Source organism: Larus michahellis, chromosome Z (assembly GCF_964199755.1).
Source record: "Larus michahellis chromosome Z, bLarMic1.1, whole genome shotgun sequence".
NCBI lineage: Eukaryota > Metazoa > Chordata > Aves > Charadriiformes > Laridae > Larus > Larus michahellis.
Window position 1 is genome coordinate 18745541 of NC_133930.1, and position 24337 is coordinate 18769877.

Sequence of the window (24337 nt, forward strand, 5' to 3'; positions counted from 1 at the left end):
TGTATTTAACTGTTATAGTGATGATTAACTGTTGTAGTTTATTAGTGTCAGAGGAACTTAGAAAAAATCCATTCACTTCCACTTACTCACCAAATTCTTTGCTCCAATTCAAAGGAAAAATGGGGGATTTTTCCAATAGCACCAAAATCTCCAAATCCTTATAGAGTATTTTGATTTCTCTTTTTCTTGCTTGAGGGACCATGGGAAACGATTTTTCACCAGGTCCAGTGTGAGAACTCATACACTGCTGAAGGGATGTCACTCCACCTGAGCATCACTCTGGAAAACACAAAAGCCCTGTAAACTGCTCTTTTACTGAGTGTTTAATGAACCCTGAAGATCCCTATTTGCAGGCCTGAATCTGGCTGATGATTACCTTTGCAATTTATTTGGTTATTTATTAATGAAGTCATTCAGGGGCCAGGGAAAGAGGGGGAAGGGCTGCCATGCAAATGGTTGGTAGTCGAGGGCAAAGGCAGCTGCCTGGTAGCAAAGCCCAGAGAGACGCAAAGACTCGAGGGGAGTTACTGCATCCCCAGAGCCGCTGAGAATGGGGAGGGGGTTGCTGGCTTCCTCCTGCAGGCAAATGACTGGCCACAAAAAAAGTACGTTTTTAAGGCGTGATGTAAGAGAAATTAAGCTTGACCAGCCAAGCACACCCCCTACCTCAACAATGTGTTTCTCCTGCTAAGGTCGAAAGAGGTGGCTGTGGAGCATGCCCAGCTCTCTCCTGCCATAGTGGGAGGTGGGCTGGCTGGAGGGAGACACTTCTAAATTAATTATGAGCGCGCAGATGTCCCTTTAAGGTCTGCTGCTCTTTCCAAGGGCTACAGCCGGAGGCTTGAGGGTGGGAAAAAATTGGCTTTATTTGTACATCTTAGCGCTAGGCTAGTTCTACGGAGAGGTTTCCAAAGCTCAGAGGTCTTTGGGGGGTGGGAGGAAAGTTGTGCGCGGGGGGGAGGAAGCTAAGTTCTTCTTGATGCGAAGAAACAACGTAAAGACTGAATAACAAACAGGAAATGCCTAACTCGGCTGCAGGGCGGGCGGGCGGCGCAGAGCGCTGAGCTCCGCTCGCAGCGCAGCAGCGCCGGGCGCGCCGGCGACAGGACCGATCCCGCCACCCCTGCCCTCGCCCCGGGCTCCCGGCCCCGGACTCGCAGGAGCCCAGGCATGGCTGCCTCCTACTGGATACTGACAGGTGAGGAAAAGCCCCCCTTTCTGTCTTGCTTTGAAGACCCGGGGTCCCGAAAGCAGCTCTGCTCGCTGCGGGAGGGGGGTGAAGCTGTCAGGGGCTGGCACCCGAGGGACTGCGTCCCCCACTCCCCGACCCCTGCTCCGGGAATGCCCTGCCTGGAACTGCCCTCCAGCTGGAGCCCGTCAGGGAGTTCTTCGGTTTGCCTCTCTCTGGGAACTGTAATCCCAAAACCAATTTTAGAACTCGGGGGCGGAGGGGGGGGTCGGAAATGTTGCTAGATGAGGATGAATGGGTTAGAAGAAATAATATAATTGAATCTGGCTTGGGAAAAGAGGTGCACCTGGCAACTTTTTTTTTGGTGGTTGGTTTTTTTGTGTTTTGTTTTGGTGGTTTTGGGTTTTTTTTTGTTCTGTGGGTTGTTTTGTTTTGTTTTGTTTTTTTAACTAGGGTAGCTTTTCTGTTCTCCTCTGCTAAACTTTCAGATATTCTGAGTGGTAAAAGGGAAGTGAGGAAGTGGTTAACTGCACACAACTAACTTCAGACAGACGAGATCACCCGGAGACGGAATATGTAATATTTCCTTTTAGGGTTTCATTTATTGTTAGGGAATTAATTGCTTTTCTAGTAAAACAAATATAGCAAGCAACAATATCCCCCTAGCTAGTCAGTCTGTAGTAACATCTTGGACCTGAAACGAGGGGAATCCAAGAAGTGGGGAGGAGGGTAAGGCAACGCTGGGACTCGTGTGCTTGCAGACTTTGACACTGTGCTCCCCAGCAGCTCTTGCGCGGGCAGCCAGCACGCACAGTGAACCTGAGGCGGTGCAGAGGAAGAACTCGGTTTCACAAGAATCGTCAAAATGCAGGCGGCAGCAAGTGGGGAAAAGGCAAGACTAGGGTTTTTCCCTCTTCATTCCATACTTACTGTGCAAGAAAGAACAGATACAGAAAAATGTGACAATCTGAATGTAGTGCTTTAGTGTGCACTATTTATCCCTTCCACATAGGTGTCTTTATTACGTTTAATACACAGTGATATTGGCCAAAATATGCTTTTGTTTGTGTTCCTTCACAGAAGGAGGCGTTGTAAAGTGGCAACAATTTAGCGTGCCACAACTTTCCTTCAGGGTTGCGAAGTTGCCACTTGTACTGCTGACAGATAATTCATTAGTAATGACAAAAAAAAGAGTTTACTGACAGATAGGAAACTCAAGGGTGGGTCCCATCCAGATCTGTCAGGGGCTTATTAGTCTGTGGGGTGATTTTTGTTTTTTTTTAAAGTTGGTATGAAATAGAATAGGCTTAGAAGTAAGAGAAGGCATTACGGATACCAGGAATGGGATTCAAATTTTCTCAGATAAGTAAGAGAAGTACTCCTACATAATCAAAATGTCACAAAAATAAGGACAAGGAGTTTTAGAATTACAGTGAAATAAAAAATAAATGCAAATTAATTACATGCTCCTCTTCCTTAAAAAGAAAAAAAAAAGGCAAATAATCTGGCATGCATTAGCAGACAAAATTAGCACCTCTAGAATAAAGGGCGTGCATACAGGCATATGTTTGTGTATTTTATTGCAGATTTATTTTTTTTTAATTCAACTTGGTGAGGCCTCTGAGAACCTTGAGTACAGGAAGTCTGACAGATGCAGACAAACAGGCAGAAGTGTGCAGAGAAGTGACAAGCCTGATAAGCGCTGAGGAAAATGATCTATGAAGGACTGAATGAATTAGGCTTGTTTATCTAGAAGAGAGAAAAGTAGGGGCAAAGTGTTGAGCATTTCAAATGTATGTTTTTACCAAAGTATCATTAGTGACACTATTCTTCCAAATGTCAATGTTTTTTTTGTTTTGTCATGTCAATCATGACTTTCTGTATCGTATATGTTGGTTTATAAAGAGATTGATGCATAGTTGGTTCTCCATGTCCAAGAAAGGACAAGAGAAAATCTAGGTAACTTGTTATGCAAAAAACTTAGGGAATATTCAGAACTTTCTTACTCTTCAGGTAATAAATTGCTAGAACAGGCTGGCAAAAACCCCGACCCCTGCATAATCTCCTTCACTGAAAGTTTTGATGAAGTTGGATAAACACCCGTGAGGGATGGCTGAGGTTTACTTCACCTGGCCTCCGTGTAAGTGGTTTGACTAGGGATTTACTGAAGTTTTTCTCCAGCTCTACATTTCAACAGAAGAGAAAGGAAGAAATCAATCCAAAGGGTCCATTACTTTTTAATGCTTCTTCACTTATACTTTTACGGGTAGTCTGCACCTTCCTGGAATTCTCTCCTCGTTGGAGATGATCATGTTGTTGGTACTGATTAAGAGTATTCATCTTTATAATAGGAAAGACCAGTAATCATAAAGACAGAATGGTATGCAAAAAATGAAGTGGTCTCTGTCCAGAGCCTGCAAAGGCAGGACAGACACAGGATAAAGGGAAGACATGAAAAAATACATTTTCCCAGTTTTTCTCTCCATCTTTATCTTTTATCTTCCTTTGTTTTTGCAACAATAATGTCCAACACTTCTCTGCAGATTTCCCCCTATCTTTGAGATTCTTTCCCACTAGTTTTTTTTATCCAGGACTTAAGATTGTTTGCATGAATTCTAGCTAAAATGGCTATGATATGGGGAAGAGGGGGTTTCCTATGAACTTGACCAACCCTTGTCTAAAATCTGCACATAACCTAGCTTCATAAAGCAGTTGATCAGGACTTGAAGATGTAGGGCAAATGTTTTCAAAGTAATAATCTTACAAATACAGCATAGCTTCAAAATCCCTATGAATATACACTATCATAATCTTTATTTTGTCTTGTACTGTGCTTAAGAAGGTCTGGAGAAGGATGCCAAATTGCTGCAATTATTAGTATATATAAAATTGTTTTTTAAAAGTGATAAGGGTAAGAACTGTCAGGTTCCACACTTAATCTTTAACAAGACTGAAAACAGACCACGAATTTTGAACTCTCATGTTAAAACTGCACATAGAGTTAAAAGTACCCACTTCTTTTGGCTCTACCAAAGCCAAATTCATCTCTCTCCCAGACATTAGCAAAACTGGTATGAACTTACAAAGTTGCAGTTATATGGTTCTTAAATTTTTGGAAATGTTTTTCTTCTACTGCCCATTCTTTGACATATTCAAACGAATAACAATATCCAGTACTTACTTTTTGCCAGAGTAGGCAAAGTATCATCACTAGTAAATGTTTTCCTTTATAAATTGACAATGGTCTTGCTAATTGTGGATACACCCTTGAAGTTTACAGTTGCCAATCATTATTTTTTTGTTTAAGAAAGGACTTCAGTGAATCTCGACACCTCTCTTTACACAACAGTCAACATGTTGAGTGGTAACTTTGTTTCAAGGTGGTTGTTCTTTGTTTTGGGTTGGGTTTTGTTTGGGTTTTTTTTTAATGCAGAGAGTCACTTGCTTACATGAAGTGAATGCTTATTTTCTGCTGGATGGTACTGGATGCAAATTGCAAACCTTTATCTAAAATATATTGCATCTCCAGGGATGTAAGGCTGCTTGTAATAATTAGACTGGAACCAGCAAGCAGAGAAAAGTTTGTAAATACACAGCAGCAAAAGAATAAAAATTAAAATAAATATTAATGTGGAAAGTAAATATGCACTAAGACTAATTTTTCTTGAAAGAATAGCATGAAGTCAATTTTATAATTGCAAAGAACATAAAGAAAAAAATTCACCACAAATTCACCATGCAGCATTTACATAGATAAGTGAGATGAACTCCTAAAGAAAAGCTGAATGCACACTCTACTTAAACCACAAAACATTAATACAAAATTATGAGTATGTGCTAGCCCAAGTTAAACAGTTATTTACATGTGTGCTTATGTTATATTCCCTTGGGTGGTCCAGCTTCCTTCTGTGAAACTATTCAGGCTAACAGAGTTAAGCATGTGTACTCACAGGAAAAGACTCATAAATAAATCCTATTATGTAATATCTGATAAAGTTGTTTTTACATTAGTATCAAGCTCAGAAACAAGGAATGCACATTACGGGGTGAGATCTGAATTCAGTGTCCTGTCACAACAACTGACTAGTCCTAAGTACTTCAGAGAAATTTATATGTACACCATAATGTGAGATATGGGATAATTTTTGCTCACAGTAGCCTTGTATCTCATTAAATCCTTGACTCCAAACCCTTTCCAAGTTGGCAAATTCCATAATCCAGAGTAGTTTAGGGTTGGTTCTTTTTTCAAAAAAAAATCACTAAAAGAAACCAGAAACGTCCTTTTAGCAATTCTAAATTTGCCACTTTCTTATCTCTAATAGGATGTCCTCTTTTCAGTTACCAGACTGAATGTGTAGACATTCCAAACTTACTGTATTTGTTCCGCTTGCCCTGACAGTTTGTCTTTCTCGAATATTTTTGTTCTTTTGAGTCATTCTTCATACAAGCATTTCTTCTATCATCCATTCTTTTCATTTTTTCTCACTCTTTCTAAATTTGCAACATTCATTCTGAAATCCAATTTTCCTTGCCTTGCATCATTTCAAAATAATCCGCAGTACTTGCATAATGACATTATCTTTCTTTATGTTATTTCTGGCTTGATAAATTTGTCTAGGCTGCAAATTGAGCTGTCTAGTTATTGTTCAGGTCCCTTTTCCGTGCAAATATCAGTGAACTAATCTGTGTGTTAATTAAAAGTTTTCTGTGAGGCATATTACTCACACTTGTCAACATCGAACTTCATTTGAAACATCCACATCTGCCTCTTGAAGCTTCTCAGAACTGCTTCATTCTGACTGAGAATTAGCGGACTCAGGTCAAGTTTCGGTATAGGCTGAAGTGTACCTTTCAAGTTTAACCAAAAAAAACCTTCTAAACTGAAGTTCAGCATAAGAGCGATGTCAAAGTAACGGCTCGGGTTCTGGCGGCGCCCGGCTCTGGTTTTCCTGCCGCCTCCTCGGCGCTGCCCGTGCCCCCTGCCTGAGGTACCGCCACTTCCTCTCACCGCCCCCAGAAAACTGGCTCCTCGGCCGTACCTTTCTCGGTCTTTAACCATAACTTTCCACAACTACTTAGTTTGCGGGTTTTTTTTTTCCTGTCGTCTCAAACGTGAGGGGCCGCGCTAGAAGCCTTGGGAAGTTTGAATCGTCGCTGTAAGCAGCTTAGAGGGGAAGGGCCAGAGCGGCCTTCCCCCCCGCCGCTTCCCTCACGGAGGGGCTGTCGCACAGATACACGCCGATTTCCAGCCCTCTCCTGCCGCTCGGCACACAGGGGCATCGCGGCTGCCGCCTCCTACCCCCGCAGAAGGTTCCGCTCCGTAGAGCCCGCTCCGGCACGCGGAGGGAGGCGGTTCCCCTCACCGCTCTCAGAACCACCACCCGCGCGCGCCGCCCCCGCGCATGCGCCGGCTCCGGAGGCGAAGGCGCTCGCGCGCATGCGTGCCGGGCGCAGAGGCGATCAGGCGCGGGGGGGGGAGGCGCGCCCCCGGCCGGCGCCCGTCAGGACGGGCTGTGCGCACGCGCTGTGGGGCGGCGAGGCGCCGTGGGGTGCGCGGAGGAGCAGTCTCGCCGCGCCTGAGGCACCGGGCCGCGCTTCGCCGCGGGACCGACGCCGCTGTTCGCGAAGGGCCGTCCGTCGCGGCCCGAGGTAGGCTGTCTGTCCGCGCGCCTTCCGCCGCCAGGCCTCTCGGGCGGGCCTGCAGGCCGCTGCCGCCGCGGCCGAGGGGAAGCAGGGCCGCAAGGAACCGCCAGGATGAAGCTGGTGAGGAAGGACCTAGAGAAGGACAATGCCGGGCAGGTGACGCTGATCCCCGAGGAGCCCGAGGACATGTGGCACACCTACAACCTGCTGCAGGTGGGTGACAGCTTGCGGGCCTCCACCATCCGGAAGGTGCAGACCGAGTCGGCCACGGGCAGCGTGGGCAGCAACCGCATCCGCACCACCCTCACCCTCTGCGTGGAGACCATCGACTTTGACTCACAGGCCTGCCAGCTGCGGGTCAAGGGCACTAACATCCAAGAGAACGAGTATGTCAAGATGGGGGCCTACCACACCATCGAGCTGGAGCCCAACCGGCAGTTCACGCTGGCAAAGAAGCAGTGGGACAGCGTGGTGCTGGAGCGCATCGAGCAGGCCTGCGACCCAGCCTGGAGCGCCGATGTCGCAGCCGTGGTCATGCAGGAAGGGTTGGCTCATGTCTGCCTGGTCACGCCGAGCATGACGCTTACCCGTGCCAAGGTGGAGGTGAACATCCCCCGCAAACGGAAAGGGAACTGCAGTCAGCACGACCGGGCCCTGGAGAGGTTTTACGAGCAGGTGGTGCAAGCCATCCAGCGGCATATCAACTTTGAGGTGGTGAAGTGTGTACTGGTGGCTAGCCCGGGCTTCGTACGGGAGCAGTTTTGTGACTACATGTTCCAGCAGGCGATCAAGACGGACAACAAGCTTCTGCTGGAGAACAGATCCAAATTCCTGCAGGTAAGGAGATAAGGAGCTTCCAGAGTGGGTAAAAGGACGTTTAAGAGCTGTCTGTGATAATAGAAGATAATTACAAGGGTGATGGGAAGGAATTAACTTATTAGAGAAAATACATTTTTTTGTCTGAGCATCATAAGGAAATTATTCTCATGTCTCCCAAACTATAAGGTAATTTTGCAAGATACAGGGATGGTCCTTTCCTAGGATACCTTAATGTGTAGCAGAGAAAGTATTAAATATTTCAGATTCCCTATAAGGGCATATTTTATCTTCAATCAAGAGTGAAGTGCAAGTTGGAAAATAGTTTAGCTGTAATGTTAATCTGTGTACAGTCATAGCATATGGCATGCATAATTAATAACAGCTTTCTAAAGCTTTTTAAAGAAGAAAAAAACTGGATATGATAGAGGCTAGTTAATTGTGGTGTTAACAGCTAAAGGTTGTGCAGGCCCTAGCATTTTTTCCTTAGCCGTCTCATTGATTGAGTGGGTGGGTTTTTTTGCCTGATTTCACTGAAGTAGGCACACTCGGAGCCTAAAATAAGTTTTCCTTTTCTTAAGGATACTTGTATCATTTTTAAAACGATGCGTTTAATAGATCCAATTAATGATACAATTAATAGATAAAAGTAATCTATGCTTGCAAAAGGGCGGGGCAGGATGGGCGGGGCGGTGGGGGGGGAGCAGACTGCGAAATGTGTCACAATACTTAATGGCCACAACCCATAGGAGACAAATTGATCCAATAAGCCTGCTTTTGCATTTGTAGCAAAGTGGTAATAATAAGTGTGAGAAGCTTTAATGTACTTCACAGCTTTGTAAGCATAGTAGCTATGCAGTTGTGCGAGACTTGATGCTTTTGCACTGTATGTGTGCAGTCTTAAGAGGTATTCCTCTTCTTGAACGCTTTAAAAGAGGCTTAAGTTTTATTTTTTTTTGTTTCAAGTGGCCCTATGTTTGAGTAAGAGAAACAGCTTTCCTGCACTTCTCAAACTACAGTTTAAGGGATTTGGTATATGTTGCAGGAGAGATCTTTTAAGAAAAGATTCATGTAGATTTCAAGAAAGACGTAACTTCCTTGAATAGTTAACGAGATGAAGATTATGTATAGTGGAAGCTGTTTGTGGTTGGCTAATCAAGAAAATGGTCCTTTTTATTTAAAAAAAAACACAACCCAAATCTTTGACTTTTTTTACTGTAGGTCCACTCTTCCTCCGGACATAAATACGCATTGAAGGAAGCCCTCTGCGACCCAGCTGTAACTAGCCGTCTCTCTGACACTAAGGCAGCTGGTGAGGTCAAAGCCTTAGATGACTTCTATAAAATGCTGCAGCATGAGCCTGACCGTGCTTTTTATGGTCTAAAACATGTGGAGAAGGCCAATGAAGCCATGGCCATCGATACCTTGCTGATCAGTGATGAGCTTTTCCGACACCAGGATGTGGCTACACGTGCCCGATATGTTAAATTGGTAGATAGTGTACGGGAGAACATGGGCACAGTACGCATTTTCTCCAGCCTTCATGTGTCTGGAGAGCAGCTTGGCCAGCTGACAGGGGTGGCAGCCATCCTGCGCTTTCCTGTTGCTGAGCTTTCTGACCAGGAAGATGAATCTAGCTCTGAAGAGGATTGATAACAGTGACTTCATTTCACAGTTTCTTTTCCAAGTCATGTTGAAATGACATTAAAGGTCCTCCCTTCCTAAATACTGTGTGCAGATGTGCCATGACGTGTTTTTGGTAGTATTTCTCACAGTATGTAGCTCTGCTCAGCACACTAATGGATACCTGTTCTGTGGTAATGATTATTGGTATACTGTGCATTGGAGCTAACTGGTTTTGCAGGTTATACCGTGGACCTCCAGCAGTACAAGAAATTAATTTCACTTCTGAAGCTGCTCATTCTGCATTTAAAGCAGACTGGCAGCTTATTGTTTTGGAATGTGTATGAAAAAATAATAAACTAAAAGGGAGAAAACTATGTCAGACTGTCTAATTCTGTTTAAATGCTTGAAAACCATATTGTAAAACAAATGTAAACTTCTTCATGTAAGACCTACAAAAGCTGTGCTTCATCTTCTTAGGAACTCAACGTTCTTCGTAAAATGTGGCAAAGGAGTGGGATCAACATAATCTGTTAGGGGTTTTTTTGGCGTTATGAGTTTAAGCACTTAAATATTTCTGTTAAACACCTGAAGCAATCTTTCAGAAACTAGACCCTTTAAAATAACCATTTCCTCCCTAATATGGTAGTAGGTGCTAGATAAATTGTGAAGCTTAGTGCACCGATTTCACTTATCTTTCTGAATGCTGTTATCTTGGGATTGTCCTGAAGGCTAACAAGGTATAAGTATCTTGTCATTAACTGTGTTCTGGTAAATTGGCACTGGGGTTATTTAGCACTCAGGTCAGAGAAGGTATATGAAAAGGCTTTCAAAATCAAGACCCTATTTTCCATGAGGAATCTTCTGACAACAAATAGTTTAAGACAGTTCATAATCTGGTATTTGTCTATTTGTGTACCTCTTTAAAAACATACATAAGCTGTGATACAGAAGGAAGGATTACAAATTTATAAATCAAACTTCAGTTTAAGATAATGACAGCTGTAAAAATCAAAATTAATTTTCCGATTATGTGATCTGCTCAAAGTATTGAGAGGCACTATAAAGTTTTTTTTCTTCACTGGACAATAAAGCAGTTTTTCTTTCTCAGCCTAAGATTTCATATTCTGACATATCTGCAAGGGGATTGTTCAATTTAAACAAATGTTTGATTGTGTAGGTTGTGTGTTCAAATAAGCATTCCTTTTTTAAATGTGGTTGGAGGGAGGCAACAGGAGAGAGTTGCCAAAAATAATTTCATTTAAGAAAAACGTGGAAGACAGACTGCTGAAATACAGAAAGGGACATAGCAATGGAAGATTAAAAATGAAAACACCAAAACTTTTAGGCTGGGTAGAATAATTTTAGAAAAAGCATTTTTAATAGTACTGCCATATGTTGGTGTGTGCCAGCTCTGTGAATTTGGTGTTATCTATTGCTAGCTGAAACGTCAGCCTAAACTCCTTGATAGAAAAGTACTTTGGGATTAAAAGCCATCTCCCCTTTTCCCATCATCCACAGTCTAAGGAGCGAGTGAACAGAACTTACATTAGAGCTGTACTTTATTAATACTGATTCTTCTCTCACTGAAGACAAACAAGCCCATTAAGACAATTGTTTAGAGTCAGTTTACACAGATAAGCTATGTTACTTGAGCTTTACATTTTTATCTTCAATGGTGTTGAGTGCCAGAAGTTGCAGAATGTTCGGGTAGGTTTCCTTCAGCAGTCAGGACTGGTTAAATTAAAATTTCTCTTTTTTTCTTTTATAAATCTGCCTAAGTTGATTATACACTTTGCCAGCTAGAAAGCACTCTGATCCCTGCTGTATATGGACTTAAATATAGAGATTATATGAAACAGGTAGAAGAATCTGACCTTCAAAAAGTGTAACTTATATGCAGCAAATTATAGCTTTAAACAGGTACATGGTGTCTAAAAGCTGTTAATTTCTTTAAGATAAGCTGGTATTTCTCTTCTTATAAGTAATGCCAATTTGTTAAAATTGTACACAAATGAAACTTAGATTCAAAATTGTAATATACCAGGAAATTCTTAGTTTCATTCTCAGCAAACTGAGAGACAAATCAAACTGTTTCTTGATTGTGGAATGGTTTGCTATTTTATTAGACCAAATTGATTCTAGTTGTTCAATTTTAAACAAGAAATTAAGAGTTTTTGATGTATACTATGAGAAGATTACAATGGCCGTTCTGCAAGTCTTAAGTTTTGTGCTTGTGGTGGTGTATGACCAAGGAAAACAAGCAGCTATTTTGCTGCTTATTTGGTTTTTTTAAGGTATAACAGCAAACATCTGATAAGAAAACATGTTCATAGTGATTCTTTGAATTATTTACACTTAGAACTAAAATTCTGCACTGACTTTACAATTTCTGTTTCTTTTTTTAGCTATTTCTATCATGGCATTAAGTCTCTGAAAGAAATACACATCTAGTTGCCCAAAGTATGGAAGGGTGGGATTTTTTTTTTTGGTAAGCATTTTTGTAGTAAAATAAATATACAATCACTATGTAGACAAATACATCCTGTTTCAGGAAACAGCTTAAGGGCTTGGTATTGAAAGTAGGCTGTGTTCAGTAGTTGCAGATGCTTGACCTGGCAAACTTCCAGGGTTGCTAGTATCTTTTACATTTAAAGGAATTTTGAATAGTTGAAAAGTCCAGATTGACAAAGATGCTTGTCTAACACAAACTTTAATGTCTGTGTGTAGATAACACTTACGCGGAAGATGCATGTTATCTGCAGATCAAATGAGTTAAGTGCTAGAGCCATGGGAAAATACTTTTTGTGTCTTCTCTTTGGAACTAAACATACAGGAACTAAAACCAGTCCGCAATATGAAAATTGTTCTCTTGCACCATAAAATATTCAAGTAATTTTGAACAGCGTCTCAGGTTCTGATTATGTTCTAACAATTCTGTGAATTAGTAGCATGGTTTATCTTCCAATTTTTCAGTTTTCAAAATAGACAAATACACATTGTAGGCCTTCTTAATGTTTATTAAATTTGGTAGGAAGAAAGCTTTAAAAAGTATCATGAAATCAGCTTGATCCTGAACCCTGCTGTGCTCTTAGCTTCAAAGATTCAAATAAATTCATTACTTTAGTTCAGAAAGCCTCTCTTGCAAACTTACAGTTTGGAACAGGTCCCAGTTTGTTAGTTTTGTCACCTTTGGCATTTGAATCCAGTTGTTATTATTTTGTGATTGTTTACCAAATAAAGTTTGATGCAAAACATGAGGTCACCACCAGCAAGAGATCGAAATAATCCTACTAGCTATAAAGCAAAATAAAAGATAAAACTTTTAGTAAAACTGTAAAGCATTTAACAGGATTTGACCTATGGAATTCCTCATCTCCCTCCCTTCCTGTCTTCACCCTTGAACACTATATGAGTAAAATGCTGGTAATAAATGATCTTTTGACCACTCCCTGACCACCAGTGTGATAAGAGCCCATAACTCTTCAGCTTAATTTGTAACATAACTAGCGTTGTTAACATAACATGTTAACATAAATAGCGTGATGTTTTTAAAGCCATGTAAATGTATGAAGTAATTTCATTTGCTACTGTTTTCTCAAAGGTTAAGTAGCCCTGAATATTAAAACTATATTACTTACACTTTGAAAATTTCTTAGTTTAACTTCTGATCTGCTGACCATGGTTTGCCTTTTTCTGTGAAGGTATGTTATAGCTGCCTTCTCAGTGGACTTGCTTTACAGCTTGAGCCTCTCTTCCTCTTTCTGGAAGCTGCAATATCCATCCAGAAAATACACTCAGTTTCATAAAGGCAAAGTGGGGATAAAAGGTGTATCACGTGCATGCAATCTTTTTTAGTCACCCAGTCCTTTCACTTTTATCTCAGATTTTCATATCTCTATTTTTAAAGAAGACAAGCGTGTTTCATAAGGGAGTAGATGTCTAGTTTTGCATGAAAACGACATGCTCTCGTAATGTTTGTGGTGTTGATTTATCTGAAGTCACATTTGTGCAGTGTGTGGCCTATTTCTTTTACAAAAGAGCTAAGAAAGCAATTTTAAAAACGTGAAACTGCAATTAGGTGGTCTGCAATTCGGAATCCTTGTTTATAACCCAAAATTGGAATTCCTGCAAGACACTTAATAACAAAAAAAAATGAAGGAATGACTTCAGAAAACTACTTGTCTTTGTACATTTTAGATACGGCACAACTTCAGACTTGAATTTGCTTTTATCAGTTCCCCCTTTTTTTTAAGATAAAGTTAAAATGTTTATTTTGGAATGAAGTTCTTAAAACATAGAGCTAGGTGCAGCTGAGGTGGTTCAAGTTGATGACTATTAAACAAAAAAGAATTTTGTTCAAGCTGTGCTAATGTGGGGAATGATACAGGCTTGGGACATGTTCCCTTCTCAGTTCTTGTTAAGTACACACCTGCAACTTGTTACAAAGTCAATGATAAAAGTTTTGGTGCTGTTAGGATTTCTCAGTTTTGGTTTGATTTAGCCCAGGGTGGGAGCAGAAGAGCAACATGGCATTGCAGTAGATTATTTTGCAGTATCCATATTTCTTCTATAACAGACACAAGTTGCTTTTAGAGACTGTTGTATTCAGATTTCGCATGTGAAAATAGTATTTTGCAAACTCATTATTCTCCTAATTTAGAGTTAAGAAAATGCCTAAGCATTTGAGTCTTCTGATTATTGTTACAGTTCTCAATTCAGGCTCTGACATGGATCAAGCCTGTGCTTTTTCAGCAGTGGAAAGAGTAAACATAGGCTAGGCTGTGGAACTGCTTCTGTGACAGTTGCCCAAAGAATTGCTTAATAAGCGCAATGTTTAGTCCTGCCACATTTTTTATGCTTGACTCAAGTAAGGCATTGACTTCTATTTGAGGATAACTGCATGATACAGAATGTAAAGGAAAGAAATCTCTCTCGTCTAACAACCAAACTGTAGTGCATATCCTCTGTAAACTTCTGAACTTGACTGTTATAGAAATGTCGTATAGCTTTTCTGTGAAAAAATTGTTTCCTAAGGTGTCTTAGCCTAAAACAGAGTGTGAGGAAAAAGTCTCTGAAATCATACTTGTTTATTCTGTTGTCTGAAAGTAATTCTTCCTCTTGTCCCACTTGAGGGCTGTACAAGAAACAGAGGGGGCCGATAGCAGAGCAGTACTTGCTTCCAAATCAGTGTCTTCTGGGAAATGCAACACGAAGCAGCAGCTTTCAAGCCCTGCCAGCTCTTGTCAGATTTTGCTATATCGATATCTAATTTATTGCCCTCTTTTTGGGAAATGCTGTCTTCACAGCTAATGTAATTACTGTCATGCTACTCTAATAATTACTTAGAAGTCAAATTAGAGCTGATCATGAATGCTGTGACAAAATAGCGGTTCCATTAGAGAACGTTAATTAGTTGAAGCCAGTCCTCCTTTTTAGGAATGTACATACCAGACTTGGTGGGAAGTTTTTTCTCTAGTCTGAAATGGAATTTCTAATCAAAGCCAAGCCTAGAATAGCGAAGAAAGAGACTCGGGGTTTAAAGAGTCATATGGGACAGAAGATACGAAGCTTATGACCCTTTTCTCTTTCATTGTTAACACTAGGCTAAAGATGCTCCCTTTTCTGTCAGTGTCTTTAGTGAGTATAGTTCCACATTGTATAACCAAGTAAATATTTTTATATTTTGTCTGAAATAGCTAAATGACAACTGACTCAGGTATGATGTCTCTTGGGATGTGGGAGACAATTTTCAGATTTCTGATCTGAATGAGACAGGAAAGTGATTGAACAGTGGGACTGTTCCTACCTAACACACTCCAGCGGTAGTCTCCATGTTTCAGAAAAAAGCCCTGAGTAGGCTTCCATGTTTCAAAAAGATTTTGGACCTGGTGGTAGCCAAGCAAATCTACTTTTGAAGACAGGCAGATTATTTCCTGCCTTAATACAGCCTAATTTCAGCCTTAATACAAATCCTTAGACCTTTACTTCACTTAGTACAAAAGTTTTCAGCTGACTTTTTACTGAAAGGACTTCAGAACAAAATGTATGTAAAGATATGTCTGTGTGTGTTTAAAGATGCAGTACCCTCAAAGAATGTGGTATCTTCATATAAAAATAAAGGTCACTTTATTCTTAGCTTGTAGTTGCTTTGGTAGCTGAAGGAAGAATGACTAGGGGCACAGGCTAGGTAGTTATCTTCAGGCCTTAGATTTGTTTATGGTAGGAGGAGCTTTGTAGCAAGCGCTACATTTAGGATGTTGAATGCTCATTGAGGTCTCCTTCAGCCGTTTCTGAAGCTCTGAAAGCTGCAGCGGGTGTTGCTGAAGAGAATTTGCCTTTTCTTTGACCTGCAGTGTTCAGCCTGGTGACTTAACATGTTTAATACTGGTGTAGATGTTTTAGTTTAGGTGTGAGACAAATAATTGCATTTGTTTATCTTACCCAAATAGTTGCCAAAAGACCACTTCCACTCCTTTTGGAGAACTGTTTTATCCCATGTGATTTATTCCTCTCCCGAGTGGAAACTGCTGTTCTGCGATAGGGTGGCTAAAAGAAGCTGAAATGGCCTTTTTTCAGATACGGTGCTGGGAGAACATCAGATGTCTGCAAGGACAGCAGTGCCTCCTGGTGCAGCAGCTGCCCTCGCTGCAAGGCTGTACCTGGGAGCTGCTGGGACAACAGTGGTGAGGGGCAGAAATGGAGCAGCTGCCTCATGAAGGAGCTCTTCCAAGTTCCAGAGCCGTGAGGAAAGATGAAAAGCTTTGGTTCAATGGAAAACGTGAGATGGTCTGTTGGGTGTGGGGCTTCTTCAACAAGGAGAGCTGCAGTGGATGTTTGAAATATCTGTACTGAGCTCTGACAGCTCGTCCTCAGCTTGAGGGTAAGATGCTGTCTGATGTGATTAAATTTGTGTCCGAGGTACAAGAACCTTGAGCCTAAGGCCGAGACTAAAATTGATAAAATTGAGGACCTTGCTAATCCTGTCACTGTGGAGTAACTAATTTCTGACAAGCCTGCTACACAAATGTCACCCCTGGAGTCATTGCTGTATCTAAGGCTTGTGAAAGGTGGTCTTTGTTTTCCTTTCATACCTGTCTGAAAGCTGCCTTCTTTTTCAAAAGTAGTATGTAGTGCTTTGTGAAACAAACACCTCAATGTGTTGCATTGGGACTCAGTGTGATAAACAAAGGAAAAATTTCTAGTCAGACATTAAAAAACACAGACAACAAACAACAACAGCAGCTGATTGAAATAAACCTTCCACAGTTTTTGAGGGGGTGCGTAGTGAAACACTATGGGAAAGACAAAAAAAATAATGTTAAAAGGTTTGTTGTTTTTTTTTAACAGTGTTTCTGGTTGTTTCTACTAAAGATTTGTTTTTTAAGATACTAGTAAGTCTAGTCATACCAACCCAAGTTTTTAGACTTCTTTTTTTAGAAGCCTCAGAAATCAGTTATTAAAACTCTATTAATACACAGTTAAGCATTGTGATCTTGGTAAACAACAGATTTATGATTGCTTAAGCAATTGCAAACTGTCTGCATATGTTTTATCCAAGTCTACTTTCATGATCCTGTATATTTTTGTTATCAGAACAAAAATCCTACCAAGTGTTCATAAAGAAAAAAATGTGGACAATTAATGCTGATAATTGTGAGTCTCACCTTTCCTAATTTTGAAGACTTGTCTTTCTAGCCTAAATAGATTATATAAATTTGTAATAGTCGTCTTTTTTTCCAGGGGAGAGTGTTGACATTATCACTGAAAAATGTTTAGAGCTTTGAGCAGTAGCCCAAATGCTTGAAATGGAAGTTTTCGCTTTTACTTCTAGAACACTTTTAAAACTACTTTGTTCCCTAGCTTGAGAACTTTTATTTTGACATAAGAACTGGCAAGAAATAAATGTATGTTGGAGAGCAGAAAGTTCCTACTACTGGAAAAATGAGAAGTTGGAACAGCCTTCCAGTCAGAAAAATCAGAGCAAAAGGTCGCTTTTCTATGGAGTTTGTTTACCCTGAAAAATATGAGGTAGTTGCCAGCAATAGATAGGAATCAATTCAGCAATCCTGTACCCTGTGCTCTGAAGAGAAGCAGAGCGCTTGCTGCTGTTATTTTAGCAGAGCGTTGTGTTGCCCCATGTGTGTCAGTCCAACTCTTAGGGCATATGTTCCCACCCCATCTCAGCAGAGGCTCCAGATTGCACCGCAATACTGACCTCGTGTCAGACAGGGATTAGCTGTCTGAGCTGGCTGTGCAAAGATGCTTAGATTAGGTACCTGATACGGGTTTAATGAGTGCTTTCCTTTTGATCTCTGCCAGTTTGATGTCCTCCAGGAGCTTTAAAGACCTATTAAAAAATAATTTTTGAGCGTTTTATTTGTAAACAGGCATCAGGCTCAAGTCATTGATCATTAAAAGTGATTCCTTTAGAAAGCATGTTTTCTTCAATGATTTTGAAGAGAGCTGCAGTGAGTTGGTCCTCTGCCTGTATCGGCACAGTTTAGAAAAGTCTGCTTCAGACAAAGGCAACTGTGGTATCCAAAGATCCATGGACCAAAGAAGAATAAAAAGAGCGCAGCGCCAGCACTGCTGTGCTGCCTCATGGCTGGGCTGGAAGGAAAAGCTGGAAGTGACCCTTTGCCACTCTCTGCTGCTGAAACAGTAGTTGAGGTGCTACTTGCATAAAGCTCATATTAAATCTATGATACGGTTGCACATATTTGCAAAAGGAGTATTGTGGGACGTAAGGTGGTGGCACAAGTTTCTTTTGTGCCATTTGATGAGGTCCTTTTTTTAACACTCACAGCTCCCATTGACTTTAGAAGTATGAGTCACTCTTAAATAATACCAAAATTGACTTTAGCTTTGCAAACTTCAGTTTAGACTGGACAAGTGGCATCTACTCAAGAAGATAAAATTTCCTCACTGTTAAGCTTCCACAGTACTTTCCCGAAGTTGATGCAGATGTTTGAAAGAAAGAGTAACAGGTTCTTTATGGAACTCCTGATAACACCAGGATACTTTCTGAGCAGGACTGGGGTGGACAGATATCTTAAAATCATGGGTGTATTTCATGTGCTGTGGGTGGGAAATGTAAGTTATTAGTGCCAGTAATTCATGTAGATAGCTCTATCTTAAACTGCATCTAAAAAACAGGATGTTTTTGTACCTCCAGAGTCCAGCTTTAATTTTGGGGAGGGAAACAAACCTTCCTCTTATAATCTCTTCATGGCTAGTTGCAAATTTCCCTGAATTGTTTATTGACCAGTGAAAAAGAACATTTGCAGTAAAAAGACCTAGGATTAGTTCCGTAGTGCTCTCAACTGGTTTACCAGTAAAATCCCCACACCAACAGTACAGCAAAAGAGCTGCTAATGCTCTTACTGGTGCTTGAGTGTCTTAGTCTTTTAAAATGAGTAGATATGGTTGATGATGCATATTGTTATGCTAAAGGTTTCGGTACAATATGTTGCTGTTCAATATTGATGATTCATGGTCGTATACTGGCTTGTGGAGAATTGATTAACTTTTTAATTGAAAAAAAAAAAGTATCTTGACTATAAAAATATACCACATAAAAGAAGAATATTAAATCCCCATAAACTGTTAATGCAATTTTTAAAATTACTTTATTTCCCATACTGACTGCACTGTGAAATGACAATGGTAGAGGCACCAATCTTGATCATATTCCACTTCAAACATGTCACACACCATTCTTTCAGGGAATAAGTTTCTAACATACACTGGGGGGGGAAGGTCTTTTGTTCTTATCTGAGCAATACTGGCGTGGCATTTTTGGCTTTGTCAGTTTCTCCGATGATCAGGTGAACACTGTATGCCACCTCCTGACTGACTGGTACCTGAATCCATTGACAGAAAGACTGGAGATTAGCTACTAACGTACAAAACAGTGAGGCTGTGAAAGTCCCTGTGATTGTTTTAAACCATGAGATGAGTAAAGCTGCTTGAGTAAAGTAAATAAATAAGTGTAGCAGCACTCTGAATTGCCTAGTGCAATAACAGTTGTTCTTGCGGGGATTTTTAGTCCAAATGAGCAAACCTTTGTACTGATGATTTTCAGGTTTCCTTAATGTGCAGTCCCACATTCTTGTCTGCTTGGATTTCTCAGTTAAAAATGTAAAACGTTATGTTATCAATGAGCCATATTCTTTAAACTGTACAGTGCAAGAAAAGATTCCTTATCACTGTTAACAATTCATAGATAGAGATGGGTGAGGAAACATACAGGCTGAGGATTATCTTCTCTTTTAGCAGTGAGAAGTCATAAATTTCAAACCAGAAAAGCTCTGCGTGTCTTGGTAGAGAGCTGATACCGTGATTACCCATGCCAGTGCGTGCTTGAGACACGCTCAGGATTTTTCTAGTGAGCAGGTCAGAGCTGATCTGTGCAAAGAGGCAGCGCCTGCTACCCGTGCTCCTGCAGGACAGAGCCGGCATTCCCGGCGGCATTTCGCTGCTGTGCAGCTGGGGATGAAGAGGCACTTCCATCTGACCTCATGGTGTGACAGCCCTAGCATCTGGGGACCATTCATGGTGGAATTCCAGCATTTCAGCAAATATGTGACTTATTTTCCTTTACTGCCTGTAGGCAATCTCTTATCAGCTATATTCTCACTGTAGTCATTTTTCTGGTTGCTGATAGGAGAAAAAGTTTAAAAAAACATCTTAAATGATATTATTAACAATACAATTGATTTATTGCAAAGAATTAACATGTGTATAGAAAAGAGGAATTGTCTGGATGATGGTGTTTTTTTCAGTCTAAGCTCAATATCAAGCGTTTTTAAACCTTTCAAAATTTGCTTTTAGCAACAGTACGTTTCATCCCTTACTCTTCAGTTCTGCCGTGAGAAAACTGCAAGTATGATTATTTAAATACACAAAAAATCATTTAAACTTTACTAGGATACTTCCATTTGTAATACTCTTTTCTACTTGGACAGTTGTATCTTCTCCCTGTGTCGTTTAAATGGAGTTCAGTTTTGTAAAAATCCTTTTGATTTACACTTTGCTGGAATCTGTTTGTTTTATATAACAACTTCGTCTGAAAAATAATATAAGTCTTTGTGCTACGAAGCAGTTGAAAGTTTAAGAGTTTCAAGTCCCTGTTGGTTGAAGTATGGGAGTACATATTGTGAACTGGGAAACATGGAATTCCTTTTTATGTAGCCATGACATAAGAAGCTGAAGCAACATAGTGTTTCCCCTCATACTGTACTAGAAGATGGCTCAGATAAAGAAAATAAATGTTCTGTTGTGTTCCATTGAAAATTCTTATAGATGCTGTATTAGCAGAAATAATAGTAAAGGTGTTCTCTGTACAACTTGACTGTTGTCTCTATGACAACTTGACTAGTCTGCAAGTTAATTTTTTTTTTTCTTTTAAATATACATGTCTGAGATTTAATTCTGAAGTGTGTCGATCCCCACTTGGCTCTGGAATTTTTTGCTTGGTCAAGTTCTCTGCATGCTCCTGGGGTTGTTTTTTTTCCCCCAAATCACTACATATCAGAGAAGTATGGGACCAAAGGAAAAGGTAGGTATTTGTAGGCTTCCATCTTGTCTTCCCACTGCACTTTTTACAGTTTCTTGGTCCGCAGCTGAATTCGTATTAATGTGTTTTATAGACATAAAATATGAGCTATTGGCTTTTAGCATGCATATTGACTGCATATGTTTTTGCTGTACTCTATGAAAACTGGCTTGTGGTGCTCTGGCTAGCTGGGTGTGAGAGGGTCATATCAGGATATTTGCCCTTCCTTTTGGAGGATTTCTTCTCTTCCTGAAGCCTTGAGTGATTCAGTTGAGAGCAAGCCAATGATTATGTTCAGCATAAGGCAGTGAAAGACAGGAGTTTGTAGCCATTGTGAAATAAAGAAATGGAAATAGTTGCTGCTTCTCAGAAAGCCTTTATTGCCACCAAAGCATTTCCACTCTGATTTTAGCCTTAAGACTGCTGACCTTTGAGAAAAATTACCCAACAATCCCTGAAAATAACTGGAGGGAAAAACTAATGAATAATGATACCAAGTCAGGAAGGCAAGAAAAATAACAATTGTCCTTCATCCTGGTAGGGAGATAGTAACACGACTTTCCAGCTAGGCATTGATTTTGCATCGGTTCCTGGAGTATCTGTTTCCCAGTGAACATTTCCCAGAATGTTCACAAAGAATTTCTGTCCTGAGGCGTTTTTTAGATGAGCGTTTTTGAGTCTGATGAGGTAGACTGATGAAGTCTAGATTGATCAGATAGACTGATTTATTTATTTTTGTGTGTGTGTATGTGTGCTGTGGTTCATGTTGTCTTAAAAGAAAATAGACTTTTTATGTGTAAATAACAGCATAGTAGCAATACAGCCACCCTCAGAAGTACCTTAATTTGTCTGTGGTGTTTTGCAGTTTTCTCCGATTTTTTGACAGAGTATTTTTATTTTAATTTTCAAAGGTATCTTGCTGGCTGGCAGGGCAAAACAAGTACACACCACAGATTCAAAAGAAACTTAAAAATATGTAGACATTTGAAATTCACATTTGAACACTGACAGGTAGTAATTTACTCCAGCTCACAGGACTGGCCAGTGTGATGAGTATTCAGTGCTTTCTTTTTCCTTAATCCTATATTAGTATATTGAGATTATGAAAGACGTAGGCCATGTTGCATAATGACAAAAGTCACCAGTCTCCATCTGCTCAAAATGAACCTACTTTGGGTGGAGAATAGGCATGACACTGTTGAACACGTATCACACTAACATTTCTGCCTCAAAATTTCTGATCTATTTGTACAAGCTTTCACATGTTTTTATGATGAGCTTCAAAACTGATACTGTAAAACAGGATTGAAATATACATTTAAGTTAAGTGATCATTAACCATAATAGAATGGTGCTATGGGAGGATAGTCATACCGTTTTTTTTAAGCAGGTAGTGACGAGTTGACCTCTTTAACCAGTTGTGCTACCTATTGCACAGTCCAGCTACATTTTTGGATTGAATCATAGGCATAATGTGGAAGGAACTATTGCTTGAAGAGAGGTGATTTATCTGATTTCATATGCTAGAAAAGGAATGGGAGTGACTTGCTTAAGAATGAAAAAAATTAGGGTTTGCTTCCTCCCATTTGCAAGTGTTAGAGAATTTAATTTCTTAGGAAATCTGAAAAGAATACTTAGAAATATTTAGGAATTGTTTCACATGATAAGAATAATAAGGCTTTGGATACTCAGCATCATACTTGTTTAAAAGAAACAGAAAGATTCTCAGTGAATCTACTTCACCTTTGATTTAGCTTGAGAGCAACAAAATTAATTGGAAATACGTAAAGACGTATGTCTGTTAGTGGGGGAAAAGCAGTCCAGTTAACAATGTGAAGTCAAATGAAAAACCATTATGGAAAAAGTGACTTTGGGGCTTGCTAAGGATTTTAATGTGTGTTTCCCACATCAATAGCTGAACCTGGCTTAGCATGCTGTTTTCGACAAGGCTACACAGCAGAAAGCTTACCGCAGCAGGACATCAGCCTGGAAAACTGGGATTCAACATAAATGAGCAAGTAGAAAGCTTGTAGAAAACCAGATGAAACATCATAGTTGAATCTTCCTATCAAGCTAGAGGAACTTTGTGCTGAGGGAAACCTACAGGTCTATGTGCAGTTTTGGAGAGTATTGTGAAGAGCATGTTTTTCTTTAAGTTGAAGAGTTCTTATTCATTCATTTTTTGCATTAAATTAATCTCTTGCTCCTTTTTAAGCTTCTGGGGTTTATTCCAGAAAATAACATACACGTTCATTTTAATGGTGCTTTCTGTGTGAAATCTGAATTAATTATAGATGACTATAAATATCTTCTATCTCAAAAAAAAAGGTCAAGAGATGAAGGGTCCTGGGGACTTACAGATAAAGCTAGATGGTAGGAAACAAAAGTTATAGAGGGATGTTCAGGAGGAAACGGTCTTTGACAGCAGAAAAGAGTGGGTGTAGAGGGGAACACAAAGATTGTAGGGACTTGAATGGAATTAAGTGTTGATGGAGGAACTACATCCAAAATATGGACTGGACATCACTGGAGACAAGCCAAAATATTTTCTAGGAGTTGTTTCACTTCCATCAAGCTGTTAGATTTGCTAAGCCTCTGAACATCTCTACAAGTCTAGTAGCTGACCTCACAGTTTTGTGTATGTGACTGCATATTCCCAAGGCATATTCCCTTCTGTGAGAAACTGCAAAATGCTAAGAATTGTGCCAATGAGAGGACTACTTATCAAACTTTGAACAAAATAGTTTTATTCTGATGACTGTCAGATGAGTGGGGTACATATTCTTGGTCACCGCTATTGTATTTCCAAAAGTTTTGCCTGTTGCATTGTCTTACTCATTTGGGACCACATTACAAAGCGTTGATTCAGTATATTTTCGGGCTTGACACCGCATTAGAAAGCTATTTTCCAGTACAAATTATTCAGTACAAAACCAGCAAAGGAAGCCTTATTTAATGGGTTGTAAAAAGCATTTAATTGGTTTTGAAAAGCATGTGGCTACTGAATCTGGAACCACTTTCAAATATATATTTCTTTGTCTTTTGGGGATATTTATCTACTTTTAATAATAAGTCTCTTTTTAAATTATTTGGTCTCATTCCAGAAAGTCAGTCTTTTACTCTTCAAAGGTTAAAGATTAAAGAAAAAATGCTGGAGGCAAAATTATACAAATGCTCTTTTGTAGCCCTGAAAAATGAAAGGCTTGATTTAAGCAGTACTGAAAAAGTTTCAGAAGTTGAAACTTTTTTTTTTTTTAATATACAGCTTTATTTGAAATGCGCTGAAATTTAGCCAGCCAGAACTGAATACAGCAGGAACTCCTACTGCAGCCTCCTTGGCCTTCCGCAATAAGGCCAGAGCACTGCGGCCCCCGAGCTCACAGATGGCAATTGTACCACGCCATTGTATTTTCTTCCACTTGGCACGTCTGTGACTAAATCTCTTTTCCATAAGACAAGACTGAATAATACTGCAGTGACATTATCGCAAATGAAGTAAAAAAATA

At 40.1% G+C, this 24337-nt stretch overlaps 2 protein-coding genes across 3 annotated transcripts in view; both read left to right on the top strand.

Annotated features, from left to right (window-relative positions):
* Positions 1-684: 684 nt before the first annotated feature.
* The window catches only part of ITGA1 (integrin subunit alpha 1), a 75385-nt gene continuing 51732 nt past the window's right edge, over positions 685-24337 (top strand). The window contains exon 1 of one of the 2 annotated variants that reach the window (XM_074568898.1): positions 685-1198. In XM_074568898.1, coding sequence (XP_074424999.1) covers positions 1171-1198 — 28 coding nt within the window. In that variant the 5' untranslated portion in view covers positions 685-1170. The remainder of the gene's footprint in view (positions 1199-24337) is intronic. The other variant, XM_074568899.1, reaches the window with a different exon arrangement.
* PELO (pelota mRNA surveillance and ribosome rescue factor) lies at positions 6629-11493 on the top strand. Its single transcript, XM_074568900.1, has 2 exons — positions 6629-7669; positions 8870-11493. The coding sequence occupies exons 1-2, from the start codon at positions 6944-6946 to the stop codon at positions 9299-9301; spliced, it is 1158 nt and encodes a 385-aa protein (XP_074425001.1). The 5' UTR covers positions 6629-6943; the 3' UTR covers positions 9302-11493.

Coding starts and splice junctions, on each gene's coding strand:
- PELO (XM_074568900.1), top strand. CDS start 6,944: ATGAAGCTGGTGAGGAAGGACCTAGAGAAGGACAATGCCGGGCAGGTG. Junction 7,670..8,869: donor ACAGATCCAAATTCCTGCAG/GTAAGGAGATAA, acceptor TTTTTACTGTAG/GTCCACTCTTCCTCCGGACA.